This window comes from Silurus meridionalis, chromosome 4 (assembly GCF_014805685.1).
Source record: "Silurus meridionalis isolate SWU-2019-XX chromosome 4, ASM1480568v1, whole genome shotgun sequence".
Lineage (NCBI taxonomy): Eukaryota > Metazoa > Chordata > Actinopteri > Siluriformes > Siluridae > Silurus > Silurus meridionalis.
The window spans coordinates 121688-148259 of record NC_060887.1 but is presented as its reverse complement, the minus strand read 5'-3'; the positions used below and the strand labels follow the sequence as shown (position 1 = coordinate 148259).

Below are 26572 nucleotides of genomic sequence, written 5' to 3'. Positions count from 1 at the left end.
GATCGGTCAAGATTCGGGTTACTAATGACCGACACAGCTATTGGAGGAGGTTCAGGATCCAGGATTGTGGTGTTAAAGTTTAAGACTTTATGCAGTAAAAATAAGGCAGTTCCATGGAGGTTGCAATAACACAGTCCACACACAGTCTTGATAAACCCTCTTCAGCTACATGTGTAACGCCCACATTCCTCATTATTCTCTAAAAAGTAGCATGTAATTCTTTTATGACCGCTTTATGACCCTCTGTCTCGTCCACAACTTCATCTCTTGGCTGTCTGTTCTTCTGACACATTTATTGCTCTTGATAAATCAGCCTTCAAGAATAAGAGATGTTGTGCTCATTACTGCTTCATTACTGCTGATTCTAATCACACATTCAGCACTTCCTTATATACCGACCATAATCACAGTGTTAATGATCAGTGTAATTACTGTAAACATATAAATGCTGTGGTGACCCCCGTGTGTAATGCTGCATGATGGCACTGCTGGATTTGTAAGATTTGATTGGTGAATACGGGTGCGGTCGTTGAAATACTCGATTGTGTGGGTTTTGGAAGAATTAAATCATTTATAGACTCGTGCAAAATGGTCTTACTTTTTTTAATACACACACACACACACACACACACACACACACACACACACACACACAACCACAGTATATATGAATATATAGGTGTTCTTAATAAATTGTTTGCAATACTATTAAAATTTTCTTCAATAAGTCTGGAAATGCAGCCATTACGCTCTCACACAGTCGTTACTTTGTCCTCTGTACTATGTCCTCGTTTTCAGGCCTAACTATAATGATGTTCATGACAAAACTGGCATGAAGAAACGTGTTCACGCGTCACATTTTCATCTTCAAATTGTATCTCGGGTGGTGATGCCACTGATTCATGCTGATTTTGCCAAGGTGTTAATGATCAGTGTAATTACTGTAAACATATAAATGCTGTGGTGACTCCCGTGTTTAATGCTGCATGATGGCACTGCTGGAGGATTACACCAGTGGAAGATTGTTAGATTTTTATCATGCCCAAACGAAACTTAATTCTTGGAGAGGTTTTCCATACGATCTGCGATGCCCGTGGTGCCTTTCTGATATCAGGGAAGAAGAAATACACAGCACACAGAATGCATGTTCTTCCTCTTCTTCTCTTTATTGCAGGGAGCAGAACGTATCTATACACATACAGAGAAAAGAAACCTGACCTAGTTGTTTCCTGTTTAGACAAGAGGATATACTAGCTGGAGATGTGTGAGTCCAGATAAGGACTCCTGTTTACCTTACAGACTAACATCGTAAATATTCTATAGACACTGAGCAGACAAAGGAATGTGTGTGAAACAGTGTGAAAACCATCTTAACACTAACAATGGCCACTTTAAATCATTTATGATTTAGCATCACACACCAAAAAATAGGATGTTCATCCGGGGAACAGAACTGGTGACACAAACTGCAAATGAAAAGATAAAGACAAACAAAAAAATACAGATTCCATTTCATTCTTTCCCTACATACATATAATCCTTCATCATCACCACTCCAATGAGGCCTTTATGGCCTGTCTCACCATCGTCATCAAATATAGCAACATACAAAGTATAATTCCAACAATCAATACAATAATCATTCCTAAAACAAAATAGTGTTCAACACTCGTAAACAAACTCTTAATCTTCTCAAAAAAACTTTGTTCAGCAGTTGTTTCACGTTCTCCAAGACATCATGAGACATTTGTTTCTCAGTGCTTGTTCAGTATGTCTATTAGCAGTATTATAAGGTATACATAACAGTTTCTTCTCACTGAATAATGTATTTAAAGAGAATAATGAAAAATTCGAGTCTAGTTACAACTATGCACATATAGTCATAGAATTTAGACCTAGAGCAGGTATCAGGGTGAGCTAAACTAAACAGTCAAGTGAGTCAGATCTTCACCCCGGAGGTGGCCCCCTTTCTACTATAAAGAAAGGATCTTTCCGTGGGCTCTCAACTGTTTCAGCCCTGAATACTCACTTAGGTAGGCTTCTTAGGCCAACAGACCAATTAGTGCATAGAATAAGTGGGTGCTGTTTTGATCCTGCTTGCGTGTATCCACTGTGGCTGATAATCACTCAGAACTCCAGTTCTGGTTACAGCTAGAACAGTCACTGGACCCAGATACTTTGGCTCAACGACCTTGGTAGGCTTCAGACTTCTTATCAGGACCTGCTGATTAGGCACAAAAGGGTGTGTTGGCTTATCTGTGGGCAGAGGAAGAGTTAGTGAGACATCAGCACTGATAGAATTTATTTTCTCAACCAGGGCAGAAACGTAGTCGTCCACCATCACTTCCAGGTTACCTAAGGAAGAAATGCCAGTGCGTCCCCTGACCCATGGGGTCGGGAAAGGCCGGCCCATTAGAACTTTAAAAGGTGACAGTTTAGTAGTTGAAGATGGGGTCATTCTCATTTCTGTGAATACTGCCGGGAGAACAACAGTCCAATTTCGGCCTGTTTTAATGCAGGCTTTAGTAATACGTTCCTTAATGGTTCTGTTCGTTCTTTTTACCACTCCAGCTGACTGTGGGTGATAGGGAATAATAAAATACTAAGCTTTTAGCCAAAAGTTGTGTTACTTTAGAAGCAAAAGGTGTGCCGTTATCACTTTTAATCACACTAGGAATACCAAACCTAGAGATGATCTCTTTTGTTAAAATTTTGACAACCGTTTTAGCATTCTCTGTCGCACATGCAAATGCTTCTGGCCACTTACTGAATCTGTCAACTATAACCAACAGGTATCTCAAATTTCCTACAGGTTGCATATGTGTAACTATGGCCACTTTGGCAGGGAGTTGAACAGCTTTTAAAAAGTCGCCTATGAGATTAAAATGTGCTATGGGCTTTCCATCAGCTGTTTTAAAGTCTTTTTGCTTCCATGTTTCTGCAAAATCATGCACAACACCATAAGCATACTTAGAATCAGTGTATATAGTCACTACTTTACCTTCAGACTACTGACATGCTCTTGTAAATGCCACCAACTCTGCAGCTTGTTGATGTGTATGGTAATGATTTAGCTTCAACTATTACATCAGGTAACCTTACAACCGCATATCCACATAAATACACATCATCAGAAGGTTTTGAATATTAACATCTACATATAGACAATCCCTCTTCCAGCGCCGTATCTAAAAGATCGGGCCTACAAGAGGTCTCTTTTCAATGTGTTTAAGGCAATCATGTGTGTCGTCAAAACCATCTAAGTCAATATCGTGTAGCAGATTACGAGAGCTACTACAGCTGAATGCGCCTGAGAAGAGGCTTAATAGTTACGTTTTCCGTCGCCAAGAGCGTGGTCTCATAACCAGATCTACGTTGTGCTGTCATATGTTGTGTAAAATAGCTGTTACCTGATGTGAGGTGTACAGTATCAAAGGATGTGACAGCACCGTTTTCTCAGCATCCCGGACCATCAGAGCCGCAGCAGCCACTGCACGCAAGCACGAGGGCAACCCTTGTGCTATGTTGTCTAAAGATTTGGTAAGATACGCAACAGGGCAATATCTGTCACCGTGTTCCTGGGCTAGGATCCCGCAGTCATACCACCACGTTCGTGCACATATAGGTGAAAAGGCTTAGCATAATTCGGCTGATGAGTCAACAAAACCCTAAGGAAGACGGGTCCAGGTGAATTGACGCCCCCTATAGGTAAACACGAGCGGCTGCGTCTCTGAAGCCAAAGGACACAGAAAAAGCAGAACAAAGATCAATCACAGTAAAAAATCTGTGAGTCTCTGGTATAGAGTTAACAATGGTAGCTACATCGGGCACCAAAGGAGCTAACGGAATAACTAATTTATTAATCTCACGTAAATCTTGTGTTAACCTCCAGCATTTTTTATCTGCCTTCAAGACAGGATTAATCGGTGTGTTATACGGTGAATGTGTCTCGATCAAAACACCTTGTGACAATAAATCGTCAATAACTGGAGCAATGCCAACATTCTTCTCTTTCGACAATGGATATTGTTTAACAAAAATCAGATGGTGTGTTTTTATGAGTGCATGATACGGCTTTACCTGGATTAAACCTGCCTCATCTTTGTGAGAGGCCCATAATTTAGGGTTAACTTCACCTAAATTTGGTTCATCAGGCAGGAACTCTGTGGCTCGGTTAAGAGCATAAGGACAGAAGAAAAAGACAGTGAGACATTGGTTTCAAAAAACAGAATTTCCATTCTCATTTTGTGCATCACATCTCTTCCTAAAAGGTTTAAAGGCGAGTTTGGAATTATTGTAAAGCTATGATAAAAATTAGTACCAGTCGGTGTCACTACAGGCAAAAGGTGAGTTACAGGACATGAAATTGGAAATCTATCCATTCCCTAATAGAACTTCCCCTTTTTCCTAGGACCTCCTCCTTGAGTTTTGTGCTGAGGCTGGAATGCACCACTTCCTGTTGCAGTGCAGAGCATAACGAGTTAAGTTAACCTGGAGCATAGTAGAAACCTCTAGCAGCATCTAAATCTCTAGGAAAAAGTATCTAGATGTATGTCAGGATCCAGCAGCCACACCCACACCAACCCTCCAATCACTCCAAGCAGCTCACCAACTTACTAATCATCCACACCTGGTCCATATCAGTCACCACACTATAAAGACCCTGTTTTCCACATTCCCACCGTCCGTTCTACAGCTTAGGCTTATGAACCTACCGGACTGCCCAAAACTACTCGGTTATAGTTGTGTTCCAGCTTACTTGCTTCAGTGTGTTTCGTCTGTGTTTTCTGCCTTGCCCATTTTGCTTTTTTCATTAAAGAAAGGCCCTTTTGGAATTCTATCGGTCTCAGAACATTCTTTGCGCCTGACAGAAGAGCGGACCTACACAAAACAAGAGAAAGAACGCGTTACCTCAACATGGAGGACCAGCCCGCTGCTGCGTCTGGTCTCGTGGAGGACCAGCCTGCTGCCATGTCCGAGTTCGTGAGGGAGCTCACCGCCCGCGCTCGGGAGGCGTTCCGACCGGCGACCGCCAACCAAGCTCCACCACCTTCCGGCGGCCCGATGGCTCTCCGGCGTCTTTTCCGGAGACGCGGCGGAATGTCATGGATTCCTGCTCCAGGTTTCCCTTTATATCGAGATGCACCTCACAGCTTCCCGAGCAGCGGGATTGCGTTCCTGATCTCGCTGCTCACGGAAGAGCGCTAGCATGGGCTAGAGCGCTCTGGGCGCAGCCAGCCCGGCGCTGACGACATACGCGGCCTTTACGAGACACTTCACCGAGGTCTTTAGCACCGCCCCCGGGGATACGTCGACTGCCGATCAGCTGCTGAATATCCACCAAGGAAGAGACAGTGTGTGGGTTACAGCCTCCGCTTCCGCACTCTGGCGGCATCTGCTGGCTGGAGCGAAAGCGCTGCTGGCTGTATACAGAAAGGATTGAATCAGGAGCTCAGGCTGGCAATGGCCACATATGATGATTCTCTGGGGCTTGAGGCTTTCATCCAGAGATCCATCCGTGTTTCTCAGCACCTGGCGGCCTGCAAATCCCCAGAGGTCGAATCAGTTCCAACTACTGCAGTCTCATCGGCTCCTGAACCTGAACCCATGCAACTCGGTTCACAGCGGCTGTCTCGTCAGGAAAGGGAGGCGTCGGTGGGCGGCTGGAGCTTGCCTCTACTGCGGTGAGGGAGGACATCGTGTGGCCCAATGTCCTGTAAGGCCTCCTCGTCGGACGGTGAGTACGGTTACGCTTTCTTCTGACATCACTCACCTGTCCACGCTCATGGTCACCCTGGTAACCCCTGCTCTTTCTCTGTCTGCGGTTGCCCTAGTCGACTCTGGATCCGCGGGGAACTTCATCTCCCAGGCGTGTCTAGAACGCCTCCAGCTACGCCGGCAGAGGGGATCTCAGGAACTAGCTGTTCAGACCATTCAGGGACAACCCTTGGGAAAAGGCAAGGTGAAGTACTGCGCACCACTTCTTGTCCTCCAAGTCGGGTTCTACATCAAGAAGAGATACAACTTCTCGTACTGGAGGATTCGACCGTGGATGTGATCCTGGGTCATCCCTGGTTGGCCAAGCACTCCCCCATATGTTCCTGGGACCCGTGTGACATCTTGGAGTGGGGCCCGCCTGCCGGCAGAAGTGTTTACTCCCACTCCCGACTCCCATCCAGAAGACCCTGACCCTGGCAGCTACTCAGGTGGAAGGAGCTCCCCAGCCTGTTCAGGTGGACGTCCCACAGGAATACCAGGCTTTCTCAGATGTCTTCAGTGAGGAAGCAGCCACTCTGTTGCCCCCACACCGGCCATGGGACTGCGCCATTGATCTGAAACCGGGGGCCAAACTGCCTAAGGGTCGGGTTTATCCCCTGTCAGCTCCAGAACACCAAGCGATGGAGAGCTACATCCAACAGGCCCTCCGCCAGGGCTTTATCACCAGTCCTCCTCCCGGCAGCTTCTAGCTTCTTTTGTGTCAAAGAAGGACGGAGGATTACGCCTGCATCGACTACAGGGCCCTCAATGCACTGATCTCCCCGCTTCCGTATCCGCTTCCACTGGTCCCCGCAGCTCTAGAAGATCTACGTGAGGCCCGCATCTTCACCAAGCTGGACCTCCGTAGTGCATACAACCTGGTGCGTATCCGTAAAGGCGATGAATGGAAGACGGCGTTCATTACCCCCTCTGGTCACTATGAGTATCGGGTCATGCCGTATGGCCTTTCCATTGCTCCGGCGGTTTTTCAGAATTTCATGAATGAGGTGTTCCGCCCCTTCCTCCATCGGTTTGTGATTGTCTACATTGATGACATCCTGGTCTACTCAAGGTCGCTGCAAGAACACCATCAGCACATCACCCAGATCCTGGCACTGCTTCGGAAACACCGACTGTATCTTAACCTCCCTAAGTGTGAGTTCCACCGTTCAGAGATACAGTTCCTGGGTTACGTCATCGACGCAGCAGGCATCAGGATGGATGAGAGGAAGGTGGCTGCCGTACGGGACTGGCCAGTTCCCGCCTCAATAAAGGAGCTCAGAGGTTTCTCGGATTCGCAAACTTCTACCGCCGGTTCATTGGAGGCTTCAGCCTGGTTTCCACTCCACTTACGTCTCTTCTGCGGGGAAAAGCCAAGACCCTCTCCTGGACCCCAGAGGCTCAACGGGCATTTGAGGAGTTGCGCAAGAGGTTCTGTGCCGCCCCACTTTTACGTCATCCAGACCCCAGCTCCCGTTTGTCGTCGAGGTAGATGCATCGTCCACAGGCGTAGGGGCCACCCTCTCTCAGCAGGCGGGAACCCCCCCGCGGCTCCATCCCTGCGCCTATTTCTCCAAGAAACTGTCCCCGGCCGAACAGAACTATGACGCCGGGAACAGAGAGCTCCTAGCCATCAAGCTGGCCCTGGAGGAATGGAGACACTGGTTGGAAGGAGCCGCTCATCCTTTCACAGTAATCACAGATCACAAGAACCTCCAGTACCTCCGTGAAGCTGCGACTAAACCCACGACAAGCACGGTGGGCTCTCTTCTTCACGCGGTTTAACTTTAGCATTACCTATCGGCCAGGGACAAGGAACTGTAAGGCTGATGCCCTCTCCAGGATCTATGGGCCTGAGGAACCCGCCAAGCCCGAACCCATCCTGCCTCCGGCGCTCATTCTGAGCCCCATCGTCTGGGATTTGGACGAGGCTATTCGCACGGCCACACGACGAGAACCGGCACCCCCTGGTTGTCCTAGGAACCGAACCTTTGTTCCTCGAGAATGTCAACAGGCCTTACTAAAGGCGGTTCATGAAGTCCCCGGCTCAGGGCACCCGGGCAGAAGGCAGACTCTATGTCTGGTGCAGGGGCGGTACTGGTGGCCAGGAATGAGCAACACGGTGGCCGAGTTTGTCCGGGGCTGTAACATCTGCGCCATCTCAAAGACTCCTCGGCACTTACCGGTGGGCAAACTCATCCCCCTGCCTACTCCACAGAGGCCATGGTCACACATCGGCATTGACTTCGTGACCGACTTGCCACGGTCGGAGGGCTTTACCTGTATTCTAGTGGTCGTTGACCGGTTCTCAAAGGCCTGCAGATTTGTTCCTCTCCGAGGCCTCCCCACGGCTCTGGAAACAGCAGAAGCGCTCTTCCACCATGTCTTCCGCAACTTTGGCCTCCCGGAGGAGATAGTATCAGACCGGGGCTCTCAGTTCACCTCACATGTCTGGAGGGCATTTTTCCAGCTGCTGGGAGTGACCGTCAATCTGTCGTCCGGCTACCACCCCCAGCGGAAGATCCAAGAGCTGGGGAGGTACTTGAGGACGTATTGTCACCAAGACCAGGGGGAGTGGAGTCGGTTTCTGCCTTGGGCGGAGTACGCGCAGAACTCGTTGCGCCAAGACACCACAGGACTCACACCCTTTCAACACTGTTTCCATGGTCTGATGAGCCGTCCAATGTACCCGCGGTAGATCACTGGTTTCGGGAGAGTCTCAGGACCTGGAAGGCCGCACACTCAATTGCGCAGGGCGATAAGGAAACCCGGCGACATGCGGATGCACGGCGGTTGGAGGCCCCCTCGTACAGCCCCGGAGATTGGGTTTGGCTGTCCACTAAAGACCTGCGACTGCGTCTCCCCTGCAGGAAGCTGAGTCCCAGGTATATCGGACCCTTCAGGATCGAGAGGCGGATCAACGAGGCGGCCTATCGGCTGGAACTCCCACCACGATACCGAATTCACCCCACTTTCCACGTGTCTAAAACCGTATACCCCATCTCCATTAGCGTACCAGCGAGGTCAGGCCCCCTCCGCCGGAGGTGTTGGAACAGCCTTCAGTCTACTCGGTACGGGAAGTGCTGGACTCTCGGCGTCGGGGCAGGGGCCTGGAATATCTTGTGGACTGGGAGGGCTACGGCCCCGAGGAACGATCATGGGTGGCGCGGGACATATTGGATCCAGCGCTCTTGGAGGAATTCCACGCCACTCGTCCCGCCGTCCTGCGCCCCGGGGTCGGGGTCGTCCCAGGCGCAGGGTCAGGGCGTCGGGAGCCGCCCCTGGAGGGGGGGGTACTGTCAGGGATCCAGCAGCCACACCCACACCAACCCCTCCAATCACTCCAAGCAGCTCACCAACTTACTAATCATCCACACCTGGTCCATATCAGTCACCACACTATAAAGACCCTGTTTTTCCACATTCCCACCGTCCGTTCTACAGCTTAGGCTTATGAACCTACCGGACTGCCCAAAAACTACTCGGTTATAGTTGTGTTCCAGCTTACTTGCTTCAGTGTGTTTCGTCTGTGTTTTCTGCCTTGCCCATTTTGCTTTTTTCATTAAAGAAAGGCCCTTTTTGGAATTCTATCGGTCTCAGAACATTCTTTGCGCCTGACAATGTAATACAATTTCACTCCATAATGCCAAATGATCTAAATAAGGATTAGTTCAATAACCGGCACAATTCCTATACATCCAATCTTTACACAGAACAAAGAACAGACACACAACACTTAATACACAGACGGTACACACAACACATAACACTTAGACAATACAGCTGCGCAAGGCACCAGGGGGATCGCAGTCTTCAAACAAAAAGAGTAATCCAGTCTCTCCAATTGGATCACAAATTTTGTAAGTTAGGAGAAAAGAAATTCGACTATAAAGCCAAAACAAGATTGAAGTCTTTTGAAAAATTTTAAAGTCTTTTCAAAATGTCCGTTTTTCTTTAGTTCCTTTTCTCTCACTTTTTTAACAATAAATTTTTCATAAATCTATTTTTTTCGGGCATATGAAAATTATCGTGGATTCTTTTGGATACTTCAGACAATATCGCCTATATTAGACAAACCGTAAAAAACATCTTCTAATCTTGCATCTTACATCTAAGGTGAGGAAACCAATGTCGCGACGAAATCATCCCACCAAAGGAAATTATCATTAAACAATTAATGCATAACCAAGACACGAACACATATGCAGCCCTATTGGCTGGCATACGGACAATCCCGCAAACAAGTAAGTACATTAAAACTTACCTTGATGCGTGATTTCCCTTTTTGGATATTGCCATCTTAACACTAACAAAATACCTGCTACAGAGGGAAGCAGGAGCTTTTCTGTAGCTTTTATTGCATTTATGTTCATGGCACAGGACCAAATATCAGTTTATTTTATCTTTCCATAATGAGCTGGAATAAATCATAAATGCTGTGGTGGCTCCAGTGTGTAATGCTGCATGATGGCACTGCTGGAGGATTACACCAATGGAAGATTAAGGAGAAAAAGAGTCTCCAGAGACCATGATGATTTCTTGTCCATGATGATGACTGGCTAATAAGCTGATTTAGATTCCTACAGCTGTGCTCCAGGATCTATGTGCTGAATTGGGTCCAGTACTACAGAGGGAAACACACCAGAACCATGCCATCCCCGTCCAAATACAGGTCCTCACCACTCTGGGGTTAATGACAACAGGTTGTTTCTAGTGGGAAATGGCAGACAGGAAATACTTTATATAAATATTATATATAATCAACTTTTTCACAAAGATCTTCTTTAGATATAATATAATTCTATTAAATCTCATGCTATAGGTCTGGTATCTGCCCCTGAGTGTCATAATGCCTGTCATTTTGGATGTTATTATTAAGGTGGGTAGTCGATACATCAGGTTTCCCTTCACTGTGCAAGAACAGGCTGAAATAAAAATGCACTTTGCAGCAATGTTCAGTTTTACAAATGTAATCAACACAATTGACTGTACTCATATTTCTGTAAAGACTCCGTATGAAAAGGAATTTGTATATGTTAATAAACAGCAGTGTTTAAAGAACCTTCTTTAATGTTCCCATTAATGCCCTTTTATGTGTTATGGTTTATACAAACACAAAACTGACTTAAACACAAAGTCATTTTAAACACTATTTTATTAAAGTCAGAGCAGCACAAACTGAATATATCACAAGCATTTCTGAAATAAATAACAAAACAAGCTGAATTATATATTCACAATCAAACACTAAAGTGGCTTCTGCATCATAAAAGCTGTTGTGTTGAGCTCTTAAAAATGTTCCTTTCACAGCTGAAGTATGAAAACTATCAACAATGTAGAACAGAACACCGGGTTAGCTTCTAGCTTCTAGCTCCTCAGGCATGGAGTGTCTGGAGGAGCTTGACAGATTGGAGTTGCTGTTTATCGCAGTAGATACGAGCTTCAAACCAGAAAGACACAGCTTACATTTGACTTAAAAGTTTTTGTCTTTATACTCAACTAAAGTGAAATAAATGAGCATATTTCCACTTTGAGAAACTCGTCTTGCTCTCGCCTCGACTCCCCATTACTGCCACACAGACCTGAATAACGGAGACACGCCCACAGTGCGTCTTCTTCCTGTTTACAGTGGTTTATCCACCAATTCTACAATGCGACGCTGCTGTAAGCTGGTTAGGCTGTAGTCTACACTTCAGCCGAAATTAATTCATTTAAAAAAGTAACAGGTAACGCACCATACGGTAACGGTAACGAAGTTACAGTATTAGTTACTGTAAAAGTAACGCGTTATCGGTTTTACTGCCCAACACTGATAAACAGCTTTCTGTTAAAGTGCAAGTCATATGTGACTCTAACACGACCCTCACAAACATTGTGGCACACTGACCTGCTTCAGCACATGATTCCTTTATCCTGACACATAGCAGTGTAGGGAACAGACTACAGGCAGCTGCAGGACGTGATGACTGGCTTCTTGTTGACTTTAACAACATGTAGAAATTGTTAACATTGTCCTGATGTAGTCTATAATATGACAGGTGACAGAGGCTTCACCCCTCAGATGCTCAGTGTGTAAGATTATAAGGGTGTGTGGTGTTTTGCACAATGTGGGACTGAGGACCAGTTTCCTCTCCTCCTGACCTCCCTCCCCCTCAGCATTATGACCCCGAGTCACAGCCCCCTGCCCCACAAGAGGGATATAAGCAAGATGCAAGAATCCATGAGGAGGTCATACGGCGTTTGAAAAATCATGGTTTAACTTCATCTTTTAATAATTGTGCAATTTCACTTTTGTCACATTTTTTTCCAAAAGTTTATCATGTGGAGTTTAATTATTTATCTTAAAAGCATCTTCCAGTTGAGAAACACTGATTTAGAATCAGGATTTAAATGATGTCGAACACTTCAATAAACAAGTGATTTCATATTTTAGATTTTTATTGATTTTATTAATTATTATTGGACATGGAGAGGTTTAGCTTTCAGTTCCTGTCCTTGATGTCCAGACTCACTTGCCTTTTTTTTTTACTGGAATGGGTGATAGTCGTCTGATCCAGTCCGGCAAAAGAGCAGATATAGAACTGTGAGACTGCAGTGAAGACCACACCTCATGATGAAACCTCAAAACACCACCGTGACATTTCGATGAGAATACCATTGAGTCTTTCCTGATTGTGTGAAATTTGTGACAAAGGATAGGACGAGAATTCCAATCACGATGTTTCGCTGGTTCAGTTGTCCATAGAACATAGCCACAGAAGATGATGGTGTAGTACGTTAGAAAGGTGCTTTGCATGACGAATTCCGTGAACAGAAAACTGTGAGTGCTTGGCGCACCCAGCGAGCTGGCAGGAACTCCAAACGATTGGGCAAGGGTAATAGCCCTACGCACATGAACGATACGGGTGATCAGCTTAAGTCCTGCAGAAAGATCATAGACAAAGTTCTGGATGGAATCTATCCACATTCCATCTGGGAGAACATGTCAGCGTGGTGCAGAATGTCCATCACCGGTCTGAACGGGTCCTCATCAGTTTCCCAAACGAATTCGTCCTTTTCTGGTGGAAACCTGAACCATTTACGGAAGAAATTATAGCACCGTTCACCTAAAGGACAGGTGGTCTGCTCCAGGCACCACAGGCAGTGCTTTTGAAGAACAAGGAAATAACAAGCATCGCAGGTAGGTCTAGAGGTGACAAAGTTGAAGCGATACCCCTCAGCACATGCTTGATGTACAAACATGTGCCTTGATGCAGACGCATACCTTGCAGAAGCCACCTATGTTCACCAGCTGCCATGGTCCTGCACACAGCATAAAATACAAACAACAACAACATGATTTATATACGATATAATCAAAGAATCAGAATTGAAGCGTAGAAAGAGTTTAGTGCTTTTAGTTATAAGAAAACGTTTGTTACAGTCATTTTTTCTTATTGACTAGGGCCATAATCCCTCCATCCAAATCCACATAGATGTTTTGATCCATATCTGTGGAGATGTTTTCTGTAGAAGACTCTTCACCTGTAATTTTATACACTGGGAGCTGTACGTATTGTCTAAACAATGACAAGGAATTCCACAACAGATAAAACATGCCACGGCTGCAAGGATTATTAAAATTGTAGTCCCAGTCTGACCCTATTCTACTCTATTTATTAGTATATTATGTTAATTATACTTGGAGTAAACAGGTTACATGAGTTTGATTAAAATATGGGATAAATAGGTTAAATTAAGCTACTTCATTGTATCTAATAGATTCTATACTAATTATTAGGTACATTTGTTGGATTAATATAAAAAGTTAAACTATAAAAGCTAAGATTAGCTAGCCGGCTAGTTACCCATGCTAATGTCACTAAATAATGACTTTGTACTTTTCGAGTCTTCTACTAAATAATCTACAATATTCTACCATAATTATTTAGACGACTTACCAGGTACCTGTATGAAGAAATGTTCAATAGAAGAGAAGTTGTAATGTTTTTTTAGTTGCTGCTAATCGCTGCTGCTTCTTGCTGCTGTTTGTTTGTTTGGTGGTTGTCAATTTTAGTGTCTCTTTACTTACAATTGGTAAATTCACAAATGAGAAACAAAAGCACGCTTTGAATTATATAGACGTGTCACACTGTGACATCACACCTAGATGCCCCGCCCTCTGCCTGTGACATCATCATGTCACTCACTTTATTTCTCTCTCTATTTCTCTCTCTCTCTCTCTCACACACACACACACACACACACACACACACACACACACAAGTACACACATAAGTACACGCAAGTATAGATTACAGAGGGAAGATTACACACAAACCGGATGAAGCTGACTGAGGTGAACCCCTGAAACTAACCCAGGAACAGAGTAGGAACATTCTGATCACCTGCTGGTTTCTTTTTGAGAGACTGCTGAAAGGAAATTACTTGAACTATCTATGGATTCAGACTCGGTCGACCTCATTGTTTTGAATAGAAGTGACCGAACTGAACTCTTGAACCGAGTCACTTGAACTGAATCTAAAGAGTCGAAATCATCGAACCGAATCTTTTCTAACTGAATTGACCAAACTGAATGGACTGAATTATTAAAATGAATCTATTAAATAGTTAGTTCTGATGTTTTTCTACTAACTGCAGTTGTTAAAAGTTATACTTGAACTATGATGTTATGAGGCTGCATTGGAACTAAACTTTATAGTATTGTGTGCATCAGATGAACCCATGAAGAACTCATGTATTGTAAACTGATTTAATCTCTGTGTTATTGTGATTTAATATTTAAACTGATGCTGTGAATACTGTTCAATAACTGTTTATTTTATTACTTTAACTTCTGTTCATGTAAAATTGGGTTTAAACAAAACCTTTATTTTATTATCATTTACTTTTGTGTCATTTTTCCAACATTTTATCATGTGAAATTTAATTCTTAGTTAAATTTAAATGATGTACAATAATAATTTTATAATATAAACAAAACACACTTTATTTAAGATATTTATTCATTTTGAAGTAATAAAAAATATTCAGTTACAATAATCACTGATATGTTTGTACTTTATTATATGTAGGACATGTCCAGCTTGATCTCCTCTTTTTCTTTCTCTGGTTTTCTTTCTCTAGTGCTGAAGTCATATTGCTGAACAGCTGTACAGCTTCCTCCAGTCACTCTCGGGTTTCCATCCTCATTTCTCTTCCCTCACCTAAGAATCTTTGTTTCCTCAGAGATTTTCTGCGACTCTTTGGGCTTGTAGAGGTTCAGCTTTCTGTTTCTGCTGTTTCTCATAGTCAGAACTCAAAGTGCCCTCAGCTGAGCTTCATGTTTCTCCAATTGCTCTTGGTTTCTCAGAATGATCTTTTTGATGATATATTTTTATGGAGAGCAAAATATTTTAAGTTATTTAAAGTTAAATTTTTATTTATTCTGGAATAATTTTCATGTCTGTTTTATTAATATTTATGTTCAAAAACATTGTTTTAGTGTGTTCAATAAATGTTTATCCTGTTCGCCCGCAACCTAAAGTGGGCTTTAAGTTTTGGCCCCTGTGCAATTGAGTTTGACACCCCTGATATAGATAAATATCATTAATTATTAATAATAACATAATTAAAGGTAATTGAGCAAATCTTTTATCTCAGAAGTGTGTATCAAACTGGTAGCCCTTCACATTAGTCGGTACCCAAGAAGTAGCTCTCGTGTCAAAAGGTTTGTGACCCCTAATTTATAATCTTGTTACTTTTGTCCCCACATGAACATATACATTTTATATTTAGTCATTGTGATTTCACCCTTTTACATCGTATCTCTGTTGGTTTCTTTTATTCAGCTCCATCTCACAGACGTTCTGGGACAGCTCTTAGGAGCGTTCTCCGCCGACAGTATCATCAATTTCAGCTCTTCTTCCTCACCACTGAGATTGCTCCATTTATTAAACATCTCTACTCCAGCTGTTCCAGAGAACCCTGTCTGCCTCCTCACATCGTGAAGAATACTTTTACATGTGATATGAGCACACAGACAGAGGAGTTTCCAGGTAGTCTAGCGTTCGGTAAGGCAGCTGAAGCGCTGCATTATGGGATCTGTAGTTTGTGTTATCAGCGCTTCATTTTGCCGAGACATTAATATCAATAATAATAGCTCTTTATAAAATCATCTCGCAGGCCGGATTTGACACTGAGTTTGACACCCCTGATCTATGTGAAGACACTGATCATGTTAATGATTTCTCACAATAATTATCAACAATGATTTAACAAGGTAGGATACAGCTATTTTTAGAAAAGGCACGCGGGCGACTCATGTGGTCCTTGCGGGCGAACTGGTGCACCACGTTGGTGACCCCTGATGTAGAATATAACACCGGGTTAGCTTCTAGCTTCTAGCTCCTCAGGCATGGAGTTTCTGGAGGTGTTGCTATCGCAGTAGATACGACCTTCAAACCAGAAAGACACAGACCTGAATAAACGGAGACACGCCCACAGTGCGTCTTCTTCGTGTTTACAGTGGTTCATCCTTCAATCCTACAATGCGTCGCTGCTGTAAACAGGTCAGACTGTAGTCTACAGAGAAACAGTCTATGAGACATGAACTCCTGCAGTCTCTCTGTAGGGGTTATGTAGCTTTATGTGAACAGTGAGGAGACTTTCATTAAGCTCATGCCTTCGCCTACAGACTTCTTAAAGAAGGTGAGATTATATTGACATTTCATTATAAATCTACTAAAAATGATTCAGACAATGATACAAAGAAATGTGTCTTGTTCTTTCCAAAATGTGTGTTGTTCTTGGTTTTGTATTTATTTCTATACAGTGTATTTTAAGTCTGTGGTATTGTTTTGTTAAATTTGAAGACTTTCCTGAAGCCCCTAAATTGATAATGGTCATAGTGACATTGGTAACATTGCATTAATGTTATAATATCTGATAGCCATTAGAGGGCACTCTCGTGCTGCATGTGGGTGTGTTTGCAGTGTAATGGTATAATATGTGTTTTATAGCATAATGATGCAAACATAACAGTATTTACATTCATCACATTACTGTGCTGGAAAACAATACAAATTAAATAAAAAGAAGAAAAAATGTAGAAGAAGAAAAGCGGGACAAAGACAGAGGTAATGCGATGTAATGAATAGTGATGATCATATAAATAAACTAAGTTTAGTAAAAGTTTGTAAACAAACTTTATATTGGTCCAGTTTTTAAAGTCTATTCTAAAAGTTATAAATAGTGTAATAATGTCTGGGTTTCCAGAGATCCGTGATTTAGTAACATTTAAATTTTTTTTGTCACATGATACGTTTAACAACATTTGACTCTATAGTTGTGTAGAATTTGGGGATTTGTGGTATTTGTAATTCGAAGTGGTTAATTCGATAATGTTTGTTTATAACTTGGCTTATTTAAAAAAGCAACATTTGATGTAAAATTCCCTTTAAAAGTGTAGTACAGTGTAATTCATCGTGATACCGCTAGAGGGAGCTAAAGTTTAGTAGAACATTACTGCCACCTACTGGACATCGAACACTTTTAAAATGAAGTGGAAGATTAAACAGTACTGTATGATAAAGAAGTGTTTAAATAAAGACTTTTATGTGCAGGAAGACCAGACGTAATTATTCTTACTGTTTGTGTTTCATTTATAATGTGACCCAGACAGCACCTATATTTTATATTCGATCAGATATCAATGTTTGTTTGTTTTTAAAGGAAAAAAGAATAAATGCTTTTATTTCACCACACACTCATTAACAAGACAATGTAGTTATGAACAAATTTTCTTTACAAAACACAGGAAGCTGAAAGCAGCTGAGATGTAAATATCAGAGAGAACATTAAATATGATGTCAAATGTAGTGACAGACATTTTCATGTTGTTCTAATCAACAGTATTGGGTGACCTACGTTCCTGTGGTGGTGAACATGACTGCGAGTTCTCCAGAAGAACAAATGCTGGTAATGTACAGTTCAAACACACACTGTTTTTCACACAGAATAAACTAAAGCCCATCACTTCCTCATCACCTAAACACACTGTTCATTTAGATTTTACTTACGGCAGCCAAACGGCTCATTTTGTAAACCCCTTGATCACTTACTCTGTCTTTAAGGGAACTAAATGAAGAGGAATGAATGAAAAGTGGTATCCAATCTGTGATATTATTGGGGACCTGATTATGGTTCAGAACGATCTATAAAACATAACTGACTACTAAAATCAGATTATCAAAATGTCCATATAGAGGAGTATGAGCGCAACTGGCAACCATTCTAAAAGGCCACGGCTCTGATTTGATTAAACAGAGTGAAGGTTATTCATGAAGTATATCAGAATTGTACAAATCAATTAAACTACTTACTCTATGAACTCTATTTAAACAAAATCATTACTGAGTTTGGACCAAAATGATATCTGTATGCTAATGTGTGCTAATCAGGAAATACGTTCTACCTACCTTTCCTAGCCTGACTTTAAAATCCCACCCCTGTCTGGCCTGCACTTCCTCCCTCACTCTGCCCTGTCTTTCCCTCCTGCATTGCCTGAGTTTCTCTCACCCACATTACTTCACCTACATTACCATACCTAACTGTGCTATATGTAATGAGGCACACAGGGACAAGGTAGAGACTTGGAGGTTGTTCGATGTAGTTGTGGGAAAGGTCAGGGGTCATGTGTGTACCCTGGTGCTTTGAATTTGTCCCTGTGTATCCTTTTATAGCTGCAAGTTTCAAATACTGTTTACGTTAACCTTCAAATAGCTTTAGCATTTTTGTGATTTTTATGCGAAACGTATATGTTGTTTGTGTTACAGTATTATTACAGTGCTCCAGTACATGTGGTGCCTCCTCAGCAGTACTCAGTCCATCCCACAGGATTCAATACATGCTACACTCTACTCCCTGAACCTACTACCCCAACAAATGGTAAGTTCATCATGCCTTTCCAGTCATCCTTACAAAAAGCCTGGTTTTCTTGTAGGATGTTATGATCCTCACATGTTGCTCTTTAATTGAAACTGATACTGATCTTATTAGTGTCTGCTGCAGGGATGTTCTACTATAATGATCAGGCCGTGTACAACCAGACTCCATTCCCAATGGTCCCTCCACTGCAGCAACATCCATCTACCAAGAGGAAGAGGAAAACGGTGCGTGTGCTTACTCTTTGTTTCAGTACTGGTTTATTTACTGAGTAATGAACCTATTTATCTCTGATCATGTGCTATTTATTTCCCATTAAGATCGTTGTCCGAGATCCTAACCAGGACAACAAGGACATCACGGAGGAGATCATATCAGAAGCTGGCAGGAGTCGGAAGCCCACTCTGCCAGTGGGAAATGTCTTTTCCGTCCCTATGCCTCTGCAGGTAACAGTCACACACGCATTCAGAGAGGAATCAGATTCTTCTGGCTAATAGCTCACCAGCCTTCCTCCTTATATTTACCTGTATTACCATTTCCCTTTTCCACTATTTTTTACTCATGTGTGCAATCTGTTTTCCCTAATTCTGATTATCCTCACACTTTCCACCTCAAATCCCAGCAACTGGACCAAGTGGTGGAAAATGAGCGTGGTGACCGCTCATACCTCGGAAAACTCGTACATTAATGCACTCGTAGGTCAAAGTACCACTGTAGCTGTGAAAGGAAGGAGGAAGACAGTGAACAATGACTTACTTGGTAGGCTACTGTTTAGATACAAGCCGTTGTAGTGTGTTGAGTCTGGGTGAAGGGAGAGCTCGCTAACTCCAGTTACAACAGAAATCATATAAGCACAGACACGTTTCCAAAACTCCTGCTTTTTTATTTTTGTTTGCAACAGCGTTATGGGTTAGTCAAAGACACTTAGAAATGAGCATCAGAAAATAAAAAGGACATAATCCTCGGTCTCCACACACGCAGTAATAGCAGAAGTATGCAGTGCCGGTCTTTTCCCAAAATACCGCTCTGCTCCTAATAGAAGCACAACATATTTCACCCGTTACACCGTGTGTAACGTGTCTTTCGTTAAAGCCTGTGTAAAGTACATTAGTGTAGACACCTGCAGCTTATAAACAGGTGCGGCTTATTTATGTTCAAAATAAAAATATTTGTAAATTTCATGCTTATATAAGGGTGCGCTTTATAGTCCGGAAATTACGGTACACTTTTTCTACCAGGTTTATAAGAAGCGTTCTTATTTGAACTGAATTGTGTTTGTGTGTAGTTACCAGCAGATGATAAGATTTATTTGGGACAGAATTTCGGGGGACGACGGCTGAACTGGAAGAACGGCTGCGATGGAGAAACTAGCGCTAGAGCCACATCCGGAGCATCAGGTGAGTCTGTAGTGAATGTAGTCTGTGTTCTTTTTCAGCTCTCTCCTGTGTTCATGTTGTGAAAATATTCAAAGCAGGTTGTGATTGTAGGTGTTGTTCTTGAAACTTAATTCAGTTTAATGCATGAGCATTTTTAGTCATGACACATCATGTCTCTTGTGTTTCAGTAAAACTGGACGCAGTGCCAGACTCGACTACAAACAAGCTGCGCTATCAGAGGAGGAAATGGAGAAACGCTCTAAATCCATTATTGAGGAGTTTCTACACATAAATGATTACAAAGTAATGATCTCATGCAGTGTCTTATGATCACATTTAGTTGAATACACATCGGTTATTATCTTGTTACTGCATCACATAATCGTGGTGGGTTCGTGTGCAGGAGGTCTCGCATTGCGTGGAGGAACTGGACCAGGGCGAGATGCTGTACGTTTTTGTTCGGGTGGGTGTGGAGACCACGCTGGAGCGAAACCAGATCACACGTGACCACATGGGTCATCTGTTCCATCAGCTGCTGCAGGCTGGGATCCTCTCCACATCTCAGTTTTTTAAAGGGTGAGTGACATTCCTGCACCACACAGCTCCGTCTCCCACTGGCGCCAGAGACACTACTGTCTGCGTCATGAGATGTCCACAGCTTGATGACATATTTACACCCAATGGGGTTATTGTAACATTATTATGAAAACGCTTGCTTTTACATTTGGTCATTTTCAGAGAATTTTATAAGAGAATCAGAATCCTTTAATAAGACTTTTGTCTGTGTTTCTTTTTGCTCTCTTTTCCCCCATTTTCTTACCTCTCCTTGTTTACACAGGTTCTCAGAAACCCTCGAGATAGCAGATGATATGGCGATTGACATTCCTTATGTATGGCAGTACATAGCGGAGCTCGTTAATCCTGTGCTTCGGGAAGGAGGAATCTCTTTGAGAGAATTATTCATGTATTTACAGTTACATTTATATATATATATATATATTTTGCTGGAAAGGAAGTTAGTGTTTGTTTTTAATTGTTGATTTCTTGTGAATTCCAGTGAATTTACCAAACCACTACTTCCTGTGGCAAGAGCTGGCATATTATTTGCAGAAATATTGCAGCTTCTCTGCAAACAAATAATGAGCTGTGAGATCTTCTATAGAACATGACTGAAAAAAGGAAAGTGTTTTGTCATACTAGTTGAAAACGGTTCTTTTTTGTTCAAGTCATTGCTGTGTTTTTCTTCACTTTAGAGCCAAAAGGAAGTGGAGGCCTTATGGAGGGACTCTAAACTGAGCTGGGCTGATTTTCTTCCTGAAACCGTGGATGGGAACAACTTCATTACTGAGCAGGTGAGCTGTTGGCTGCACACTAGATTCAGACTCCACTGGAAGATCTGGACCAAACAGGATCCAGTGGGCAGTAGATTTTCTACTACTTGAGTAATAATAATAGAAGAGCTGAGTAAAAGTGACAGCATAGTTATTTTATGAAATCATTTCGCTTGAAAATTGATATGAAATATTATTGTTTATGTCTGATCTAATCGCTTAGCTTGGCATATTTTTGGCTGGTTGTTACAGAGGGCTTTTAAAAATGAGCAATAATCAATATGGGTTAAAAATCATACTGTGATCATTTAATTTGTTAGTATAAGAACATTGTCAGTGAACTCAAATGGCAGCTCGTCTGATCAGAAAAGAGAAAAGTGTTTGTGTTTGTGGTGTAAAAAGCAGTGTGTTGGTTGGTAGACTTGATGCAGTTTTATTTCTAAACCAGCACAAATGTTGCCTTTAAGAAGAACATCTTCAGAGGGTTTTTTCTCGTCCTGGTATCATAAGTGTAGATAAACATAGGTTGTGTTTAATTGACAGCCCTGATGAAGTCTGATGACCTGAAGAGGGTGGAGCTGAGACTTCAGACAGCAGACGGACTTCTGAGGAGGAACATCAGCACCACATGAGAGGTTAGAGGTCACCAACCTGTAATTAATCCTGGAGGAATTAAGTGTGATTAGAGAGATAGTGATTTAAATGTGTGTGTGTGTGTGTGTGTGTGCGTGTACTGAAAAATGTATTTAATTTATTTGTTGTGTGAATTGCCAATTTATTATTATTTATTTTCATATTGTATTTATGTATTTATTTGTAAATGTATTTACTGTAAACTCTCATTAAAGATAAAGTAAGTGAAGATTGTTGTTAGTTATTTATCTTTTTAGGTGGCAGCAGGATGGGGGCTACCGGAGACAATGGTAAGGTGCACACTCGCTGTTTTCCTGGTGCTCGTGTTCTCGATGTCGCTGCACAGGTACCCGCAATCCTGAACGAGAACTTCGGAGCGGTTGTTCTCCATGTCGGAGCAAACGACACCCGGCTGAGGCAAACAGAGATCTTAAAGAGGGATTTCAGGATCCTGGTGAAGACGGTACGCAGCACATCACCCACAACGAGGATCATAGTGTCAGGACCTCTTCCCACTTACCAGCGAGGGGCTGAGAAGTTTAGTAGACTCTTTGCACTAAATGAATGGTTACAGTCATGGTGTCGAGAGCACAAACTTCTCTTTATTAATAACTGGAACTGTTTCTGGGAGCGTCCGAGGTTCTTCCGCCCTGATGGCCTGCACCCCAGCAGAGTTGGAGCAGCAGTGCTATCAGATAACATCTCTAGGATACTTCACACCATCTGACTGGTAAGACATCAGGAAATTTACGACTATGAGAACATTTATACAACAACCCAAATAGTTACAAGTTCACACACAGCAGTTTATAGAAACCGTATCTATTCCTCGTGTAGTAAAACCAAGAATTAAATACACAAGATCCAGAAATAATCTTATTGCAGTTAAAACTGAAAAATGCAAGATAAGAAACACCAAAAAGTTCTAAAGTTTGGCTTTTTTAACATCAGATCACTTGCACTGATTATTTTTATTGATTGTAAATGAGATGGGGCCTATAACCTGACTAAAACTCTTCAAAGATATTGTTCTCTTGTAAGTGGGAACAGAACTGGGCAGTGACAATCTTTTCTAAAATCTTAGACATAAATGGGAGATTTAAAATGGGTCTGTAATTTGATAGCGTGTTTGGATCCAAATTAGGTTTCATGATGAGGGGCTTAATAACTGCTAACTTGAGGGATTTATGGACGTGGCCTAAAGATTTAGCTTTAGGTCACATCCATAAGACTGTATAATAGTCTTCCTGACAGTGTTCGGGGCTCAGACACACTCTCCCAGTTTAAGTGCAGATTAAAAACTTATCTTTTTAGCAAAGCCTACACATAACATACATCTCACATCATAACCTTGTGCTCCAGTGTATTTCTATAGCACTTTTCACAACAGACATTGTCTCAAAGCAGCGTTACAGAAATCAACAGTCAAGGTGAATGGTGTGCATTTATCCCTGATGAGCAGCCGTGGTGACTGTGGCAAGGAAAAACTCCCTTAGATGTTATGAGGAAGAAACCTTAAGAGGAACCAGACTCAAAAGAGGAACCCATCCTCATTTGGGTAACATCAAGAGTTTGATCATAAATCTTTCAACAATACAGAACACTGAAGAGAGAGAACTAACATGAGCACTGGAGTTTAAGATTATAAGTAATGTTCTTTCTGCAGTCTTCTACATTCTTTATGGTTATGGCCAAACCTCGGGATGGGGAGAGAAAGAGAAGCAATGGAGAGGAATTAGCGTAGCTGCTGTTCATGATATTAACAGCACAAGTTGATAATGTGCATGTGATCAGATGTTCTGGAGCACAAGGTTATTATATGTGATGTGTGTTATGTGTAGGCTTTGCTAAATAGATATGTTTTTAATCTGCACTTAAACTGGGTGAGTGTGTCTGAGCCCCAAACACTGTCAGGAAGACTGATCCAGAGTTTAGGAGCTAAATGTGAGAATGATCTACCGCCTTTAGTGGACTTTGCTGTTCTAGGAACTACTAGAAGCCCAGAGTTTTGAGATCTCAGGGAGCGTGATGGATTGTAGTATGTTAAAAGATTGGAGAGATACATGGGAAGGATACAGAAGGATATTCAGTAAAAATAAAGAATAAACAGTAAAAAAATAAATTACTTGTGTCTGTGTTCCGCATCTTCAAACTTTTTGAGTCTACAGTCAGTTTCTTTTATATTTTAAAAAAATTACCCAAAAGAGCTCACCTGGAAGCATCAGTGGAATTCATGCTGAAGATGCTGAACCAGCTGGACATTGACTTTTTTTAATGGTAAATGTTTATTTGACATAATTTGACAATAATTTGACAATCTTCCAATACAAATTAATTAATCATTTAAGAAATGTTCTGTATCGTTACTTATGAATGAACTGTTAGATTTTATGAGATGAAGGGGGGATGATAATTGGCCAAACATATCGGACAAAGAAATCAGCAACATATATTGATCATCCTGTATCAGTCGACCTCTAGGTGTGAGTTCAAATGATATGCTCAGTTGTATGTTTGAGTTTATTGTAGTCTTTTTGATCATCTGAAGCAGAAGGCGAAAGTGATTCACGGTCTCTTGGAGCTTTTGAATGTCCTCCAGTAGCTTCTGGTATCTCATCAGATGATCTCTCTTATGCTCTGCTCTATCCTTCTTCTCCTCACAGTGATTAAGAGAATCCTGGGGCTCTCTGATGGTCAGAAGCGGTAAGTTGATCCTCTCATTCATGTCTAGTTGGTCCTTCTTGCTTTTCTCCTCCCATTTATTTCTCTTAAATTCCAAACTGGCCTCGAGCTGAGCAACACGTTCCTGCAGTTGCTTTTGTTCTGTCACACAGCTCTCTCTCTCACGTTCTACAGATTTCTCCTGTTCCTCGTGGAGTTTCAGGGAAGACTGGAGCTCGGTGATGTTCTGGAGGTGTGTGTCGTTTCTATGATTTATGTTCTGTTCACGCTGCTTTCGCTCCATAGCTAAAGTAGCCTCCAGAGTGTGCACCTTCTGTACCAGAATGGCTTTCTCTTCTTTCTCTTCTGTTATCTTCTCTATCATCAGATTAAGAAATGCATCCCAATCTGTAACTCCTTTCTGCATGTGCTCCAGACGAGTTTCTCAAAGTGGAAATATGATCATTATTTCACGTTAGTTGAGTATAAAGACAAAAACTTTTTAGTCTAATGTAAGCTGTGTCTTTCTGGTTCGAAGCTCGTATCACAACAGCAGAAGCCACTGCAGTTTTGGATTCTGAGTATACAGTGGAACCCGGTTATCTCGCCCTCGGTTACCTCGACAACCCTATTAAGTCGACATTTTTTAAGTGGAACCGCCAAATTCTCGCTTTTTCTAAGCATTTTTTATCGGTTATGTCGATATGTCTTTTTTATGTCGAACCCTAATATCTCGAGCACAAGGGGAAAAATTTGCCATTTAACGTTGGTTTCTGCAGCCGCAGAAGAACTCATGAAGTGGCGGAAAGATCAAGTCTTACAGCTGCTACAGGTGTTTGTATTGTATACTGGTGAATCTCTGCTGTTAGTTAGTGCACATATGCCTTTTGTTGTTAAATGTTATGCGATGAACTGGAGGAAAGCCGGTCTTTGTATGAACGTGGGATGACCAGCAAAAGCATAGAATGAACACCGGCTGTATCGGGGAGAGGGAGGGAGGGGTGTGTGTGTGTGTGTGTGTGTGTGTGAACTGGTGCGCTTTGGGAAGAAAAGCGCAGCCGTTAAGAGAGTGCTGGTGGGAAGCCACGCGGGATCCGCTAAACAAGCACCATATATGCTGATTAAAGCTGAGCTTCAGAGAAAGCGGCCGAAAGCACCTGACACACTGAAGGGGCCGAAGCGTGGCAGGTGGATTCCTGACAGATAAACATGTACTGTATGTATTTTATAGCATGTCTTCATCAAACAAATCGCAGCAATGCTGTTGTGTAAAAAAACCCTTCAAAAACACGTGCATGCACATTCTCATTTATTAACACACATCATGTACATAAAGAAATTCCAAGCATGTTAATATATTGCCGCCATTTTGATTTTCGTTTATCTCGATTATCGGTTATCTCGATGCTTTTGGCGACCCCCTAGAACATCGACATAACCGGGTTCCACTGTATTATTCAGCTTGTTTTGTTCTTTATTTCAGAAATGCTCAAATCAAATCAAATCAAATCAAATTTTATTTGTCACATACACATACATACAGGGTAATACATGCAGTGAAATGCTTTTAACGACGGTCCGGCATGAGGAATAAAAAAGGGTAAAAAAGGGGGATAAAAATATAAATATAATAACAAAATTTAAAGAAAAATATAGTAAGAAAAGGCAGATAAATAAAGATATCAGGATATCTAAATATATATGTATATATACATACATTACATATATACTTATATATACACATACACGGAAAATATTTTTATGGCAGTGTGCAGTTAACCAGTAAACAACAGTAAACATTAAACGAGTTAGGCATGTTTTTGATTGTCCATAAGTGTCCATGTGCAGTAAGGTGTGGTGTAAAGTGTCCTTGTGCGGAATGTTAGGCAT

General features: G+C 42.2%; 1 protein-coding gene and 1 long non-coding RNA gene across 7 annotated transcripts; both read left to right on the top strand.

The window, feature by feature from the left end:
- The first annotated feature begins 16287 nt into the window (after positions 1–16287).
- Positions 16288–20976, top strand: LOC124384618 (eukaryotic translation initiation factor 4 gamma 3-like). 6 transcript variants are annotated; one of them, XM_046847619.1, is made up of 9 exons: positions 16293–16446; positions 17650–17715; positions 18573–18684; positions 18808–18908; positions 19002–19127; positions 19967–20078; positions 20246–20360; positions 20461–20633; positions 20896–20976. In XM_046847619.1, the coding sequence occupies exons 1-7, from the start codon at positions 16417–16419 to the stop codon at positions 20347–20349; spliced, it is 651 nt and encodes a 216-aa protein (XP_046703575.1). In that variant the 5' UTR covers positions 16293–16416; the 3' UTR covers positions 20350–20360; positions 20461–20633; positions 20896–20976. The 6 variants fall into 6 exon arrangements, with proteins under 6 accessions (XP_046703580.1, XP_046703578.1, XP_046703575.1 ...); XM_046847620.1 differs by having other exon boundaries at positions 16299–16446; positions 18796–18908; positions 20000–20078; XM_046847618.1 differs by having other exon boundaries at positions 16299–16446; positions 18796–18908.
- Positions 20977–22690: 1714 nt separating this feature from the next.
- On the top strand, positions 22691–25108 carry LOC124384727. Its single transcript, XR_006925539.1, has 3 exons — positions 22691–22751; positions 24685–24724; positions 24878–25108. It is a non-coding gene; the product is annotated as an uncharacterized LOC124384727 (long non-coding RNA).
- The last annotated feature ends 1464 nt before the right edge of the window (positions 25109–26572 follow it).